The following is an 18,175-nucleotide window of genomic DNA, read 5'->3' as shown; positions in this document are numbered from 1 at the left end:
GTAGACCTCAGCAAAATAATAAACCTGATAACCTCTGCCTCAAAGAAGTACAATACACAGCTTAGAGATCTCAAGTCAGCTGTGAGAACCACATTCTTAAATGTTTAAGCTTACTAATCTTACACTTATCATTATATAATCCTGGTTTTATTCTAAATCATGGGCAAATATCTGGTTCCCAGTCATTAAACTATTTGAATTCCATGTTTTTATTCAAATGAAAATTGTCCAAAAAGCTGGCCTCAGAGTAAAAGTAAAGATTCCCATACCAAGAGATAACTAGAAAGGGTTGAACCCAAACACAGAAATTAAAACATGTGTGGGACATAAACCTGAAGTCTGAATCAGAACCTCTGTCATAAAAGACTGCCTGCCTAGTTAACCAGGAATTAATGAAACTTCCCTTACTGACAGTTTCTAAAGATTAACTGGGTGCCTATCGCCAATGACACTTGTAAAGATGATCCTGTCAAGGAGCAGGGCAGGAGTTGATGACATGGAAGAGAGTGGTCTCCTGCATCGCTATTTTCTGTGATCACCAAATACCTCATTTTAACATCAGGATGGAATTTTGTTCAGTGCTAGATCAACTACATGTAGGCGACACTGAATGAAAGCAGAATTACCGTACTGCCTCCCCTTTTCAGAATGCCTTGCCCAGGTCTGAATCACAAGAATTAATTAGAGGAAACACTAACATACAAAAATGTTGCTTCTATAAAATAGAAGAAATAACAACATACAAACAGGCTTGAGCTTTACTCTGTTTTCCATCATTCAGTAGTTAATGGCTGCTACAGGAACAGTGTGTGAGATAATAACAGCTGTATAACATGGCTGATGTTAATTATTTGCATTTACTTATTTGAGAAGATTGCTTTGCTTTTAGTCATGGTGTGCCGTGATGAATGGAATTCCTCCTCCTACAGGACTTGCAAGGATTGCGCAGGAGCTCAGTCCACTGCACCTACTGCCCGTCCAAAAGGCGAACAGCATCCCTGTGAACGCTATTTGTACACTTCCTTTCACTGACAATTCACTGACTGTGACATACCTCCAGACTGAGCTCCAACCTGACCCCAGTATTCTAGCTCTACAGACCACCCTCAAGTCCCTGTCTGAAGAAGGGTTGTCATCAGTGAACCACACAGGGCTGGTGAAATGCTCTGTTCTTCCGAGCCTAAAATCTGGCAAACAGAAATTCTGCTGAGCAACTGTTACTTGATTGTGCTGAATCTGATTTACCTGTTCTCATAATTACAGATACCTGTTGGAGAGATATGGAGACATCCTGAAAATACAACTGGAAGTAAGGAAAATACATTGAAATACCCAATGTCATTCTTAATGTCTTCCTTTATTAACTATTACTTCCTGTTGTGGCTCAAAGAAAGAACTGGTGTGAAGTAAAAGGCTCACACTTTGAAATCTGAAAGTCAGAACAGAATTAAGTCGATTCCTGTGGCTTCCCTGTTGGTAGAAATTTTAGTCTGCCATGATTGAATTTTTGACTCTGCTGCCACTGGGAAAGCCTCTCAACTGGAATGAAATGCCACATGAAATAAGATCTGGTTCTTAGATGCTTTCGCTTCCTGGCACAGGCAGTGGTATCCTGCTTTGCCTTGTAACTGTCAAGATCAGCACAGGATTACAGCCTCATATGGTGCTGGCTTAAGTGGCAAGATGGGAAAAAAGGACATCATGCCACTGTTCATCATGCAGTCTCTGCTAATAAATACATTTTAAAAACATCAAAAATTTTCACATGAAAACATTAGATGATTTTCATTTTCAATATAGTCTTGCAGAATAACCTAGTAAATAATTTATGGTTTGAGGTTCCTCCGTATCACAACCAAATACCAAAACTTTCCCTGCATACACAGCTGACAGCAGACACATTCTTCTGAGAAATGAACCTCTTTTACACACACCACGTGTTGACACCGTACATTAAAAGGCTGGGTCACGAACAGTCAGACGCCAGAGCTGACCAGTGGTCCCCAGGATACATTACATCACCTTTCTAAAAGGTGAACACTTGATGCTAACATAAAAACATACAAATCACGCAAACCAGTACAAAAGGAGAGTGCCGTGACACCCCACATTAGGGCTTGACCTATACATCATGTTCTTAGAGGACTCGCTCCAGCGCAGCAGCAGATACTGAGTCTCATCTTAAAATGACAGCATTCACCGAAATGATACTATTTTCGTTAGAGCATCACGTAACAGTGCAAGTTCTCAGCAGCAGACAAGTAACTCTAAATACGTGGCAGTGATGTGCCAAATATGCCTCTCACTTTACTTTGCTGTAATACATGTTTACAGTTAAAGTAGCCACTAGATTCAAGTTAATTAGCAGTCAGAAACAAGTTCTCATGTGAGCTACAATTTGCTGACCTGAAAAAAGGATCAAACCTCGTTCCTGGATCGCTATTATTCATGTATCACAAAGTTCCACCTCAACAAGGAACACGCGGAGGTGAAACACCCATAAGCACCCGTCCTGAAAGCACCGCAACACAAGCAGACAGAGAAGTTCCCATCTGCAAGGGGTGGTAGGTTGCTCTTCACATTTTACACCCTGCTCCAAGATACAAGCAGCAAATTGATGATCTTTGCCAATGCTCAATTGAAGCTCAGGCTGGTCCATTAGTCATTAGCACCAGGGTTTACATCTGGGCACCTCCCTGCCCTTTTTCTAGCCAGTTAAATTTGCAATAATTACAATCTAGGAAACCTGCTTAAAATCACTGAAAATCAAATACATTAAAACAAAACCACAAAACAATGGATCCTCTGGCCTTCCACATGAAATTTTCTTTGGATTTCTAATCATCTATAGCAAAATCTCATTTTTATAATGTATTAAATATTAAAAGAGATTCTTTTTCAATTCCTAAATATTCAGCCAGTCTGTTTTCAATTATCTCTACCAAATGCTGGTACATAAATGAGTAGCTGCTGAACTCCAGGTATACTAAACTGAAGAAATTAGTGTCTGCTTCTCCTGAGAATAAAAATATTAAAATTAAAAACTGAAGGTGCAAATGCAAAGCAAGAGGATTTTCAAGAGCTTCTGGGGTTTGGAGGTGTACTTTTTTCTGGTGAACACCTGACAGAAAGGAATGTTTTGAAGTTGTTATGTATCCAAGAAAAATACTGGAAGATAATTAAGTCAAGGCAGTAAAACTGGGCTTTTTGTCATGTTTAATTGCTTGAATTCATAACCTACTTTTACTGAATCTGGATGTTACTGCTGACTCAAGCAGTTTCTCCATTTTAGTACTTTAAACAAAGTTTGCGCCTGTCTCCGTATTTGCAAAAGGCAACTAACAAGCCTCTGTGATATTGTGGCATTTTTTTTTTTTAAGTATTCCGGACCATCAGAAAAATATCACTCTTCAGAAGCCTTATTGCTGTGCATGAAATCTGTAATTAAATACAGAATAAAAATAGTCCTTGATTGCAACCTGGTGGGAGAAGCCATAGTCTACTTTATTTTCCAGCACAATGAAGGGAAATTGCAACCTATGCAATTTAACATGGTTAACTGAAATCAAGTGCAGAACGGGCGTGATGAAGACAAATACAAAGCAGAAATGCTTATGCTCTATTCCAGTCCCCCAAAGCAAACACTCACACTGTCCAAATTGATGTTCAAATAAAACACAAATAGAGTGTACAATGTCACTGAAGACAGCAACTTTGCTACATCTTAGTATGTCCCTTTGATACTTTTTAAAATAAAAAGGGAAGAGACTTATTCCTATAGGCACACAATGCCACCACTGACGAGTGCTCAGGCTATAAAATTAAACTTTATTCACAGTCAAATTTAGAAAGCAATGCTACAAGAACATGTCAGCCACTATACATTTATTTCTTGTCACTAAACTAACTGTCTGGTATCTGGCCCAAATGCAATCCCACAGCATTTGAATTTTAGAGAAAACATACTTAAGATGCCCCTATTCAAATGAAAAGCCTGCACTCTTCTTCCACCTGGTGACTACGTACTTCCCACACCTTGAGCCCAAAAGGCATACCTGTGAAAATCCATCTTCTATATGTCAGTGCATTCCACTGGACTTGTTATTTCCTGACAACTCAATTTATGAGAACTATTTCTTTGTAACACTTTCCAAAACTAAATTTAAAGGCAGATAACTTTTCTAAATTGTTTTTTAGATGGATTGAAAATATGGCTATTTATGGCAGAATAACAGCTTTGGAAAGTAAACCTTACTCTCCCATAAAGTTACTACATTTCAGAAGTTATGCTTAGTTTCTAGGAAATGTTGTAAATTAGAGCCCAGTCTTTATATATATATTAAAAAAAAACCCATAACACTGATAATTCATCTGAAGTAATCAAGGCCCTCTGTAGTCTTTGTTTCCATCTCTAAATTCTAGAAATATACTACCTTGTGACATGTTCACTGTAAGAAAAACTCCAAAATCCCTATCACTGAAGTCAACTAAAAACTCGTCTTCAGTAGGCTTGAGCTATCTTAAAAATAACTCCTCAGCTTGTTACTTAAAATATGAAGCAAAATCTATACAAGATATTTTTCAATAGTTAAAATTCTCTACACATATTCCCCTGGTTTACTTTCTATGGTATTTTTTCACAATTACTGCTACAATACCTTAAAAGCACGAGTTAATTATATTTCTGTTCCCTCTCCTTTCCAGTTTGGTGCTTCATTTGCCATTTCTAACAGATTTATCTTAATAAAATTTATTAACATTTAATAGTAATATTTTTCATGACAACAGAAAAAACTCAAACGTCCTATTTTATAGTTAAATACATTTTTCGAGACCTTTTGCAGCATTTAGAATACCACGAGGCTTATCACTGAATAAATCAATTCGTTACTTGTTGCTGGAAGTTTTGTGTTTTATGAGCAAAACTGAGACCTTACATGAAAATCTTATCATAAAAGATTTGCACAATGCCAGGATAAAGATACTACTGAAGTGACCGGCTTGAAGTTAGAAAAACGGACTATAACACTTGCTAGATAGCAAGACTAAATTTGTTTCATCCATCTACTGTTACTTTCATTTCAAATAGTTACCCATGTAGGAGTAGGTAAAAATATAATGCTCAATCTTTCTAACCTGTACTTGCAAAGGGCTATAATTAATTCTACTTACGCTTGCCGGAGGATCACTTTACTGGATGTCGAGATGGCACTGGCTAAATATTAAAGGGAAGGCAATGGGGACGCGAGATACGGGATGCTTACAACACCCAAAATAACAAGGAATTTGGTACTGCTTTAGGGAGAAAAGCTCTGAAACAGATAATCCAATCCCTAATAGGTACACAGGCTTGAAGGAAGTAAAACTGGTGACTGCCAAAGACTCCACACATGCGCTCACAGAGAAGCACCTATGAAGGACCAAAACCAAAAGCCCACTTTGTTTCCATTAAATAATTCAAATACAAGAACGGTGATAATATATACCACTGCTGCTCTTGCTGTAGACAAGGGAACGCTGTTTACTTCAGAGCAGCTCTGCTCACTTTCCAGAAGTCATCCTCATTTGCATGTTCAGAATCTGATCAGCAACACGAATATTAAATGTATAAGGAAAAAAAGCTATAATTTACGAACAGAACTGTATTGTTTCATTTTAGAAATACCTGTGAAATCATTTACTGTATGTAAGCCACATTTTTATAGTATTTCATAAGCAAAAAATATTGTCAACTTTTAACACTTGCATAAAACCTAATTAATTACTTCTGTATCAAAACAAATTCCTTACCCCTACAGAACTGACAGGTGCACAGACTGTTTTGAATCACACTAAAAACTTGAATATCCATCTAAACAAAACACCTGAGGTGGAATTTACTGTACAGTCCTGAAAGCAATGTGATTTTAAGGTGCCTAAGCTGCTGACCAAGCCCTGCTGCCTGACCCGCGCAGCACCCAGTGCCCAGCACCCTGCACCCCACTGCCAGGCTGGGCCAAGGTGTCCCACGTGCGACTGCAACTCCAGAAAAACACCATACTCCTACTAAGAGTATGGAGGAGATTCCTCTTTTAAAAGCCAGTAAAAACCACTTTCCCTACTTACCTCAACATTTTTTCCACACTTTGAAGTGTGTGGGGTTTTTTTCAAGAAAAAACACATTTGCTAAATTCAGTCAAAATCTTTAAATTACTCTACAATTATATATCTGGCTGGCAACTGATAGGCATTTTTATATCCCAGTATTCTATACTCTTATTTCAGATTTTTAATGTATATATACATATACACAGACGTGAATGGATTTTTAGCTAAATTTACCTGTATGTTGAATTTGCATTTATTAAGACGTTGCTTTTGTTTTAGTCCACCTAAACCACTGTTAACCAGGACAGTAATAAAGCTTTAAAAGCCTCGTACAATTCGTGTTTCCTAATGTCGTGATAGGATGTGGATAATATATTTGGTACCCGAAAGTTAACGAAGCAACGCATTTGTTCAGGGATCCTGTCAAGTGCCAAGTAAAAGGCAGCGATTCATCTGATGAGACCATCTCTAATGAGATTCCTGCCATATTTCATATAAATGCTAATACGCATCTCATCAAAAGAAAGTTAAACAGCGCTTTGAAGATGAAGTTCCCCTCAACTTCAGCCACCCGCCGCGGAAGGGCACAGCCCCCCCCGCACCCCCCAGCTTGGCAAGGCGCTGCCGGCGGCTCCATAGCAGCAGCCGGCCGAGATGCCGACTCGCCCCCCGCCCCCCCCGCAGCCCATCCGGCGCCGCTCGGTCGCGGGCGAAGGCTCCCCTCCCCGCCCCGCCCCCGCGTAACCCCCGCGGTCGCCGCGCCTTACCTGAAGGGCCCCCCCCGCAGCCGCCAGTAGCTGCCCAGATCTCATCGTCGGTGCGGCGGCGTCCTGCTTCCGCGCCGGGAGGAGCCGGGCGGAGCGGGGGATTCGGCGGGCAGCGCCCCCCCGCCGCCTGCGCCGCCCCGCACCGCTCCGCGCCCCCCGCGCCTCCGCTACAGCCCCGCCGCCAGGCGCCGCGCACCGCGCGCGGCCCTCAAGGTCATGGCCCCGCGGGCGGCAGTTACGCCCCGCGCAGCACGTGCGCGGCCCTTCCGCGCTGCCTCGGGCGCGAGCGGCGGCGCGCGCGGGGCACCTCGTGCGCGCGCCCTGCCCGCGCTCCCGGCGGCGCCGTGCGGGGTCGGAGCGGAGCGGAGCGGGGCGCTCCCGGCGGCTCCCCCGCACCCGGAGCCGCCCTGGGACGCTGCCCGTGCCTCAGGCGCTGCGCGCCCTGCGCTGTTGCCAGCGACCAAAGCCCTTCCGCTATTCTATTTCGTTCTTTTTTTTCCCCTTGCTAATATCCCTGACAGGCTTTGCAGGGCACGCGTGCAATGAAGTCATTTTGTTTTATTTGTAGGTAAGAGCGGTTCTGCAGCAGCTCATTTAAAAACCCCCGCCTTGCAGAAAGGAAGGTGGACAGGGGGAGAGGAGATTACATTCAATAATCCGCTCGTGGAATGCCTTCATGTATCTATTAAATATTTGATATTTATTCAAATATTAGACACGGTGCTAAAGTTTGTGGGGCTTCACTGTTTTGATCAATCCTAGGTCAACAAAAGGGTTAACATATCGCATAGCTAAAATCTTTCACCCACAGGGTTAACGTTTTGATCAAACTGTGATGAATTTCTAAACACCTTCCACAAGAGATGGCAGCAATTAAGCCATTTGTGGAGCAGAGGAAAAAAAAAAATAATCTGTTTGTTTCAGAGGGACATCACAAACCGGCAGCTTGTGCTGCAAAAGCGCTGCTCATACCCCACCAAGCTGTTATTTCAAAGTACTTCTGTTTATGGAGCTGGGGTTACAAACCGTAAACAAATAACCACTTACACCAAGCATAACTATGCAAAGGATACTGCTCTGAGGACTTCTCCAATTCTACAACATGTATTTTCATACCGCACATTCACTATTTCTCAAAAATAACAAAAAGTTCAGTAAAACATCTTTCTTTATTTATCATTCTGCAATCAAAAAGGAGACTGACAACTGATCTCCAAGCAAATAACTTCTATCAATCATTCCCTTTTTGCATATACAAGTCAAAGAATTTTCACCCATTTTTGGCAGACCAGGAGAGACAAGGTTTAATTATGGTCTACAAAAACTAGAAAAATACAAAATACTATCAGAGTCAGATTCTGATTTCATAAAGTTTTCCATGTTTTAAAGTTTTTATGGTAGTCATGCTCACCTTATTATTTAAAGGGAAAAGAAAACTATCTACCTAGACAGACTAAGGGACAATTAAGGCATCATCATCATAATAAAGCATTAAGTTTATAATTTAAGAAGTAGAAGGTTCCAAGGGCTGGCCTGACCAGTGGGATAATAGCCAAAACATCTCAGAGCTCACATTGGCTTATGGCATGGCCTTGACCACATCATTCATCTCCTCACTTTTCTACCTTTAAAATCAGAATACTACTACTTACAGTGCCTATCTCCTATCTCTTCTTTCTCAGGGGGCTCTAAGGATCAACGAACCTACAGTGATCTGAAAATGAATAAACACTAACTGTTAAGCCGGAGTTAATATGTTTCAGAGCATTAAAGCACTAGAAATTCCAACTAAACCACCTTGTGTGTCTAAACACGAATGAACAAAAACACAGGGGTTACTAAAATAGCATCTCCTGTCATCACAACCAGCAAAATACTATGGGCTGGCTAATAGTTCTGTTATTGAAATCTGATTTTGATCTCCAGCCATTCTTAGTATTAAGCTCAGAATTACATTAAAAAGTGCACCAGCATTACTTGCCACTGCTATTCGGCAAAACTACCGTTTCCAGGGCAAGGTCACTCTGCGTTAAGGCAGTGAAGGAGCAGCACCATTACCCCCAGCCTGTTGCTCCCAGCATTTGCAGCACATAGGGGCATTCCACCAGACGACCAGCAATTCCGGAAGATGCTACGTGTGGTACTCAGTGCTGTTCTTCAGAGACTGCAATTCTTTGAGCCATGAAAAACAGTTTAAACCAATTAATTATCTCATTAGCAATAAATATGAGGGAGGGGGGGGCCACTGACAAAGAACATACTGCTGCAGAACAAGTGGCATCATTCGCAAAGTTCTGACAAAGATCAGATGATCAATCAAAATAATAGTCTGAATTTGTATATCCACCTTTAAAAAAGAAAAAGCATGGTAAAGTCCCATTTCAGCCTACAGAATCAGGTAACTTGAAAAAAACCTGTACACTTTTACATGTTCATTTTCACCGCTTTCTCTAAGTGGTGGATAATTTTGGTCTGAGTGTTTCTTCCACTACACAGATGAGCAAGAGATACAATTCTTTAAATGCTCAAATGAATAAATGATGCCACTGCTCATCCTTGATTCCCTGTACAGGGGGCTGCAGCCCCTCAGCTGGGGTGCCATCCCCTTGGTTGACAGCACAGACACTTCAGCAGCCTTGTGTGGAACAATACCCATCTCAGTAACAATGTTTACGGAGCAACACCAAGACCAAAAGTTAAATTCCCTGTGAAGTGATCTGCAGGATAAGATAAAAACTTTATCTTATAAAAGGATAAGCAAAAGCTTGAGCGAGTTAAGTGCAACAGGGAAGATAGGATCTTGCTATGGTTCAGCAAGAGATCCTTGCCATGACTTTCTTTGCACATACATACTATCATGGGGAAAGAAGGCATCTCTCTAACCTCTGTTCTTTCCACTACACTTGCAGGGACAATCATTAATTAACTGAAATATTACTGTGGTGGCAGTGGCTATTGAAGTTCCTGTAATTCCAGATTTCCATCTGTTTTACTTGAGATTTTCAAAGAAATATTTTCAAAGTATTTATTGACTAATACAGAAGAGTGTCATCACATTATGTATCATGTTGCACCAGAAGTTCTAAAGACATTTAGATGTTTATTATCTAAGCCCTTATATCCTTTTCTCCTTAAAAAAAAAGGAGCATTTTATTTCTATTTTTTCCACTTGTTGTGTTTTAACCCCAGCCAGTAATTAAGTGCCACGCTCGCCTACTCCCCCCTCCACCCAGAAGGATGGGGAGGAGAATTAGGAAGGAATGTAAAAATTGAGGGTTGAGATATTAACAATTTAATAAATGAAATCTAATACAACCAAAAGAACAATAATAATAACAGTTATAGTGAAAAGGAGAGAGAAGGGGAGAGGAATGAAATCCAAAGGGAAGGGAGACAAGAAAACAAGGGATGCACAGTGCAGCTGCTCACCCACCCCCGGCTGGCCGATACCCGGTCAGCCCCCAAGCAGCCATCGGCAGCCCCCAGCCAACTCCCCCAGTTTATATACTGGGCATGATGCCCTGTGGTATGGAATAGCCCTTTGGCCAGTTCAGGTCAGCTCTCCCGGCTGTGCCCCCTCCCAATCTCTTGCGCCCCCCGGGCTGCTCCCTGGCAGGGCCTGAGGAGCTGAGAAGTCCTTAATTTAGCATAAACATTACCTAGCAGGAACTAAAACTGTCGGTGTGCTATCAGCATTATTCTCACACCAAATCCAAAATACAGCACTGCAGCAGCTACTAAGAAGAAAACTAACTCCATCCCAGCCGAAACCAGGACACCACTGTATAAAGGAAATTCCCTCACAGAGAAATAGACCAGAGTATCTAATGGTAAAGTAGGTGCCTTTTAGTGAATGGTGTGGGCTTGTTACGAGTTTTTTTGAAACTGATCCAAAGCTTTGTGTGTCACACTTGAAAGCTTCCAGCTGAATAGCTTCAGTGTGTAATTGGTTAGCTCTTAATTTACAGAATGAAGTTTCTGTGCTGTGGGAACTATCAAAAAGCAACTTATTCTTTGAAGTAAAATGAAGATTAGTAAAATCCAAAAGTAGCAACTCAAGCAGAAGGTAATTCTGCACCTATACTGGTTTGCAAATACTTCTCATACAGCATGATGAAATGTGGTCAAATCTTTAATGCATTTATATGTCAAACACATGGGGGCTCTCCATGCCTGACTGTTTACTGCTGAAATTATTTCTTTCTACATGCCATCTAACGATCTAGTAGTACTACAGAAAGGAAGCCTAATGAAGCATATTCAGATGGAAAAGTATCATGTGATTTATGATAAACACACTGCAGTTTTATTCCAAAATGTTTTATGGTTACAGTGTGTAGGTCTAAGAGAGATGACCAACGTGTTAAGAAACACAATATCAATCATATGTCACATTCCTAAAAAGGCAATCAAAAAGCCCAAGGAAACCTAAATCTGATAATTTGTAATATTACACTGTTACTAAATATAATCTTTTGGAGAGAATCTAAAAGATAAGGTTCTTTAAACCTGAACTATCAAAAGAAATGCAACCCGTAACCCCAAGTTTTTCCTCTACTAAGAAGAATTTAAAATGTTCTCCAGAGGCCTGACCCTGCAAGCATCCACAATATTGCCAACTTCACGGTGAGACTAATTACAGGAGTACACAAAAATGAGCAGTTTTAGCATTACACCTACATAAGGGCTGTTCAAAAGTTTCACTGACACAAAGTACTAGGTGTTTTCACAAATTATTTGTCTGTATATTCAAAATGTCAGTGCTTTTTCTTTGGTCCCTTGCTCACAAATAGTATCTGTAAAGAATTTGTAAATGTGATGAGACCCATCTGAAATGCTTCGTCTTTTTCAAGGAGTTGTATTGAAACTGATGCCACTAATCTCTCCTGAATGTTCTAGTATTGTTTTGGCTACACATACAATCAAAGTAGTTCACAAATGAAGTAATTTATGTGCTGTAAGTGTCCTAATGCACCCGCTTTGGCACTTTTACTGTAATGCTAAATCCAAAACTTTGAAAAGTATTAAATGCAAAATTTTGTTTGCTCTCCAAATCCATGCCTAATTTCATTCAGAATCAAGTGTAAGAAATCAATCACTATCAGTAAAATAGTAAGAGGGGAACATTATTTTGATGCAATTTGATACAACTAAACTAGTACTGATCTAATACATTTCACTTCAAACCTTGCTGCAATAAGTTTCTTGCATAAATGGTATGAAAGCTGTCATAAAAATAATAAGTCATCCATTTATTTATCCTCCCTAAAAGGAGCCCAAAATGTATATTCCACAAGACAGTGATTTTTTGCACAAACACTGCTGCTTAGAAGGTCACGATCAAAAGATTGTTACTTACCCAAAGCACTGAAATAAAGCCATGTTGCTGAAGATGTATCAGATCAAGGAAAAAATATGTATCGAATTTTTATCAAGTATAAGCAAAGCACAACCCCAAGTTATCAGAAGCATTCACTTTAAGGCTATCAGCTGATTTTGTCAGATCATTGCAATGTTTAATGTGAAACATGCGATAATGATGCCTCTGCCAACATGAGGAAGAAACAGGTCTCTGGAAAGTCTTGAAGAAAAATAATTCCTTATGTGCTTATTCACAACCCTGACGAAATGCTAAACTATGCCCAAAACCTCATATTACTAAGGCAAATATTTCTGCATGAACAAGGGTTACTAGTTAAGGCTGAAACATGGACTTTAAACACTTGCCAATATATTTCCTCCAAAGGCAATCTGGAACTGCTTTTAGAGGGTATTCACAAACAAGTTACAATTCTTTATGTAGCAACATTTAGAAAAAAAAAACTTTTACTTGTACTGTGAATTCCAAATGTTTTCCAATTCTGCAATATTTTTTACTTCACTAAGTATTACCGTAAATCATTTCCTCAGTCAAACTGCAAAAGGTTAATTTGTCTGCAGAGCCACATGACCAGGAAATACAGATCTGCCAGTGCTCACCATACCACAGGGAGAGGGAATGTAAAAATGCAAAGAAAACATCTAAAAACCCGGGAAGTGCAATTGCTTGCCATTGGAGATCACTTTGTGCAAGGGATGCCTTCAAAGGGATAAGCTGCAGCCTCACCCACAGAACTGGGCTCTAAATGGGGCTCATCACTTCAAATGCAGTTAACAGAATACATTGTCCTGTCCCAAAACCGGGAGGGGAGGGCACCGAGGCCTCTGCCTGACATCCCTAGAGGCACACACACTCCAAGGAGTCCGAGTTTGGACCTCTCAATCCACCTTTACGTCCCAAGTAAAACACTGTGAGCACGACCCCACGTGAAACAGGTGTGAGTCTCACGTGTTGCCTGTACGTACAGGCAACAATCTGAGGAAAGAAAAAAGAATGACAGGCAAGTTTCTTAGAGATTTCTAGAAAATTTTTGGCTCAGAAAGTGGGCAAAACCCCACTCCTCCTGTCCAACTCTGTGAGGCATACGGAGGTACAATTCTGTTGAGAAATTTGACAAATGTGTATCTTTTATGTATAGTTAATGACGAATAAGCAGCTGTATTTATTTTTACTCAGCCTATTTACATTTACAGTTGCTCTCCAGACTGCAAAACATCTTGACAATACTCTTCTCACTAGCATTAGATGCATGATCTATAACTTCTACTAAAGCGCATGTGAAGATTTAAATAACTTTTTAAATACAGGCTGTAAAGCACTGTAGGCATTGTTACTTGACACACTTTAAACACACTCTCATCATTTAAAAAAAACAATCACACAAATGCCATACCCTTGTACACTACCAGGTGGAGGGAGGAGGATGGGACCACCTCCAGCTCAGTTACTGCTCCCCTTTAAAGTCATGTTGGCACAGAGAATATCCCAGTTTGTGGATGCAGGCAACCACTTGCTTCTGCTCATCTGTGGCACAACACAGTTGACTAATTAATTTTTTAAAGTATTCAAGATGTGACACTTAATATATGGGATTGAATACAGATTAGCATTACAATAATCACAAAGCTTTTGTAGCCTCAAATTTGTCTTCTTCCAGCAAAGTTTCCTTTAATGTGCAAATGAACGATGCCACTACGTATCTTGAAATAAACAGGCTCATTAAGGTCACAGCATGTCATATATGCAGGCATTCAGAATTATATTAACAGTGTACAGCAGGTTGGCAGATAAAGACAGGCAAAATAAAAGATACATAACAACTGCCTGATCTCATATCCAGCTGCCTTTGCATCCGTGGCATCCCAATGGGGAGTTATGAAAATCTCCTTCCTCTCAAATGTTTGTATATTGAAGATACCTTCAAAAGTTGCAAGGGCTTTCTTGGCCCAGATCTAAAGACAGAATGGGTTTGCCAGACCTAGTAAAAAGGGAGCAAAGGGAATGGCAGATCATCTCAAAAATTCCAAACCAGCAAAAGCTGGGAGATGGGTTGAGAGGAGAGACTGCCTAAACAATGAAACACAAAGATAATGGGGAGACAGGCAAGTGAGCTGGATGAAGCATTGAAGACCCTGAAAATGACTGTTAGATAAAGGGAAACATACCAATTAAATGAATTTTTATTTTTTTAAATTAATTTTATTTTTTTACTTTGCATTCCTTGCAATTTTTTAGATTGACTGTATCAACTAAATTACCTAAATCAATGTGTCTGGACCACTTCTTATATTGCTGGCCCCACCTCACGCTGAGCAAAAGGACCAGGGTGCGCTGTGGCAAGGAGGCTGCTCCTCCTAGTTGTTGGTGAACAAGTAGGTTCCTAATAGGAGCCTCAGGGCCCTGGCAGTTAAATGGTACAGTTTCCTCTGCAGTAAGATGCAAAAAAAACCCTCAGAAATAGATGCTCCTTTAGAAGGATTTATGGGGACCAATGTTAAGTTTGTCATCCATCAGGGAATGTATACAGGATATTTTATACCAACATGTATATATAATGTTTCCATGAATAATTAGGGCACGGTATTAGGAAAACAAATTTCACACATTTTTCTGACAAACTGTGTGGACTTCTGATGTTAATTTTAGCAGTTTCAATTGGATTTGGTATGGTTGGAAATTTAAGGGGAAATCTGCAGTAATCAGGATGTGACACTCATTAACACTTTCACAAAATACCCACTGGATTTGCATAAAGTCTGCAAAGATTCATTGGTGAATCTCTAATACAAGATTTCCCTTGGTTCTACTCCACATCCAGCTCCATTTGCCCTCCCTCTCTCCTCTCCCCCTCTCAGTGAGAACTGCTGTAAACAGTTCATAACAAAGCATAATTAAATGTACTGAATAACTAAAATATACATATGATTACCCCAAAGCTTATATAATTACATATATAATTTGTCAAATTGCAAATATTTCCCAAGTAATCATTCTGCAAGGGAGGTAAATACTAATTGCATACAGTGGCACTCCAAGTCACCTAATAAATCTGGAGGTTTCCAGGTAAGTCTTTTTATAACCAGCGTATAAGAAACATCCATGGCACAGCCTACATACAGTACAGTCTGCATGTAAAACTTCATGAAAAGATTCTAGAAAATGGATAGACCAGTAACGTGGCAAAATATTTCTGGTTCTGACAAACAGAGAGCCATACAAGTAAATTATGCCACTATTAAGGGAGACATTTCTTGCTACTGCCAATACCATACAATGTGGTAATAAAAAAACCCCAAACACAAAAAAAAAAAAAAAAAAAAAAAAAAAAACCACAAACCTGGATCATTTAAGTCTTATTTAAGAAGTACAAGCTTCCCAGGAGTCAATATTTACTATGTATTTTTAACTGAACTATATAGTACCTATTTCACTAAATTGACTCTATCAATATCTGCCATTACAGCACACAGTGCAATATATAATGGGAAATTCACAATTAAAAAAAAGTGGTTGTTTTCTCTTTTGTACTATAAAACAACCCCAAAACTTAGCAGATTTTAAAATTCATATTGAAGCTCAATATTCTGCTGATAAAAATGCTTTTTGGTTAGCTTTAGTTTTAAAATAGAATTCTTCTAAAAGAATAATTATTGTGCTGAGCTCAGCATTAATCGGATACATTTAATTTTAAGTAGTCTTACTATGAGATTCAGAATAAAATTTTATAATAAAATTCAGTTCTTTTCCCTGTCATAAATTGCCATAAATATAGATAAATTGCATTTAATTTTTGGTATGCTATACCCAAACATTTGTGTATAGGATAAGCTTTCAAATTATTTGAACAATGTATATGTAACTGAACAGCTGTACTAGATAATATATTATTTCACTTGCTTGCATTTTGATCAAATTTATTGACTAAGAGTCTTACTTCATTGCTCCTACTCAACAGATCATTATCTTTCTCTGCTATCCCACTGGCACATGAAAGAATTTTCTAAAGGAAAATACAACCTGATAAGTATGGGAGCCAGGATGCACTGCTGTATTTCTACCTCTGGTTAAACTCAAACTCGGATCATTTTTATGTCTTGTTCATTACTGAGTAGTGGAATTCTGCCAGGAAGAAAAATGCATAGATGGGGCTCTATTTGTTTGGTGGATTCTTTTAAAAGATAAATTAGAACACCAGAATTTGGGCAATTTGGTTTTTCCCTGCTAAACAACTGCAAATTGTACTGAGGTCGCTCTAAGTGTGGATACTCAAAATTTAAGTTTTCTCTCTGAGCACTTTTTATTAGAGTTTTCATTTTAAAAAGCCAACAAAACAACCAAGCTTGATGTATTATTTTCTCGTAAGTGAAACAAAACTTTTGCTTTGTCGGGTTTTTAGTAAGCAGAATTGCAATGCTTTAATACTTCCAAAGCACAACTGAACGCAAAGCAGCAGTAGATCTTGGTAAGTGAAAACTTGAATACTTTTCTCTAACTCAGACTTACCCATTTGTAAGTCTTACCCATGACAATACTATTTGAACCCATATAAATAACCACAACATGTTTGAGATAATTTCAATATTCACAATAGCAAGAACATGCTCTATGTCATTCCTGAAGCAATTATCCTGAAAGAATTCAGAAGTAAACTGTTAATAACACCAAAGCTCTGGCATTTACTGGTTGCAAGGTGGTACATGTTCCACCCCAACCTGCAGGACAAGAACAACGTTAATCAAAAAAAGCATTTCAGGCTTTTGCAGCATACTAAGCATCCTGACATATGTACACATGAGATTACCTTGTGGCTGCAGTGATGGTTATCAGGGGACAACCACTGTGAAAACAGTCTCTCAGAAAATCAGAAGTATTCACTTCTATTTCACTAATTCAGATGGCACAGTGATGACTCTTCTGAACACATTTTCTCAAAGCTCATATACTGTTCACTAGAGGCAATGAAAACAAGTTCATCACGTATTTCACTTTTACACATCTCTGCCACAATAGTGTGACCTTAGATCAAAACACGTGCAGGGCACCCTGTCCCTCGGAAGAAAGTGATGCAAAGCATCCATGAACAGCCCTTTGCTGCCTTGCACCAGGCCAGGTACGGCAGGCTGCCAGCTGGGTGAAAAACAATTTTCAGAATGGAAACCCAGGAAAAGGCAGAGGACAGTCTGTATTCTGGTGCTTCGTCATGCCCTGTGCCTGGGCATGCTGGACACACTGGGTGGGTCAAGGGGACAGGGCGCCCACTGCCCCACACGCTCCCTCACAGTAACCCAGTAACAACTGCAGTGTGGATGGAATATATTTCTACTATTATGGGGATGTTTTTTGGAACTTATCCCTTATGTCTGTGGCAATCACGTCTGTAGGGTTGAAGAAAGTCTCCCTAGACAAAACTCTGAAATTCAGTGCCAGAAATTTGGCCCTGAGGAATCTGGATTAGTATGAATTTCTTAAAATGCAGGACAATACAGGAAAACAGGCCAAAAATTTTGAGGATGACATAATCCCTTGGATGCACAGCTGGCACACAAGGAATGAGAGTGGGCAGAGACACACTCTCAGGTAGATCGAGCACAGTGCTCAGTGCATTCAGCCGCCAGGATTGTTTCAGGACTAACAGTGCAGCGGTCCGTCAACAGCAGAGAAGCGTTACCTCCAATTTCTTGGGTATAATTTTGGACATCAAGGCTATGAATCCTTTCCTCCCCTCTCAGTGGCAGAAAATGAAAGAACGCATTAATTTTACAGTGAGAGTCTTTAACCTGGCAGTGGAATAAAGATTCCAGTCCACAAGTGAAAAGGCATACATAGCAACTATATGTTATTTACAGAGATAATAAAGAGGTGGCTTGTGTTAAACAGAGCCAAGTGCTCCACTTCCCTCTATCTAGAATCATCAGTACTAGTCACTAGAGAACTGTAAAGT

At 39.8% G+C, this 18,175-nt stretch overlaps 1 protein-coding gene across 18 annotated transcripts in view; it reads right to left on the bottom strand.

The window, feature by feature from the left end:
• Positions 1 to 18,175, bottom strand: part of RBFOX1 (RNA binding fox-1 homolog 1) — a 1,334,594-nt gene that overhangs the window by 691,797 nt on the left and 624,622 nt on the right. For 2 of the 18 annotated variants that reach the window (XM_080382956.1, XM_080382955.1), the window contains one exon: positions 6,855 to 18,175. This exon is cut by the window's right edge. The exons of the other annotated variants lie outside the window; for them this stretch is intronic. In XM_080382956.1, the coding sequence (XP_080239082.1) occupies positions 6,855 to 6,899 (45 nt within the window). In that variant the 5' untranslated portion in view covers positions 6,900 to 18,175. The remainder of the gene's footprint in view (positions 1 to 6,854) is intronic. 18 annotated transcript variants of the gene reach the window in all.

The sequence above is a fragment of the Falco punctatus genome (genome assembly GCF_963210335.1).
Source record: "Falco punctatus genome assembly, chromosome: 4".
Taxonomy (NCBI): Eukaryota; Metazoa; Chordata; class Aves; order Falconiformes; family Falconidae; genus Falco; species Falco punctatus.
This window is presented reverse-complemented; position numbering and strand designations above follow the sequence as displayed.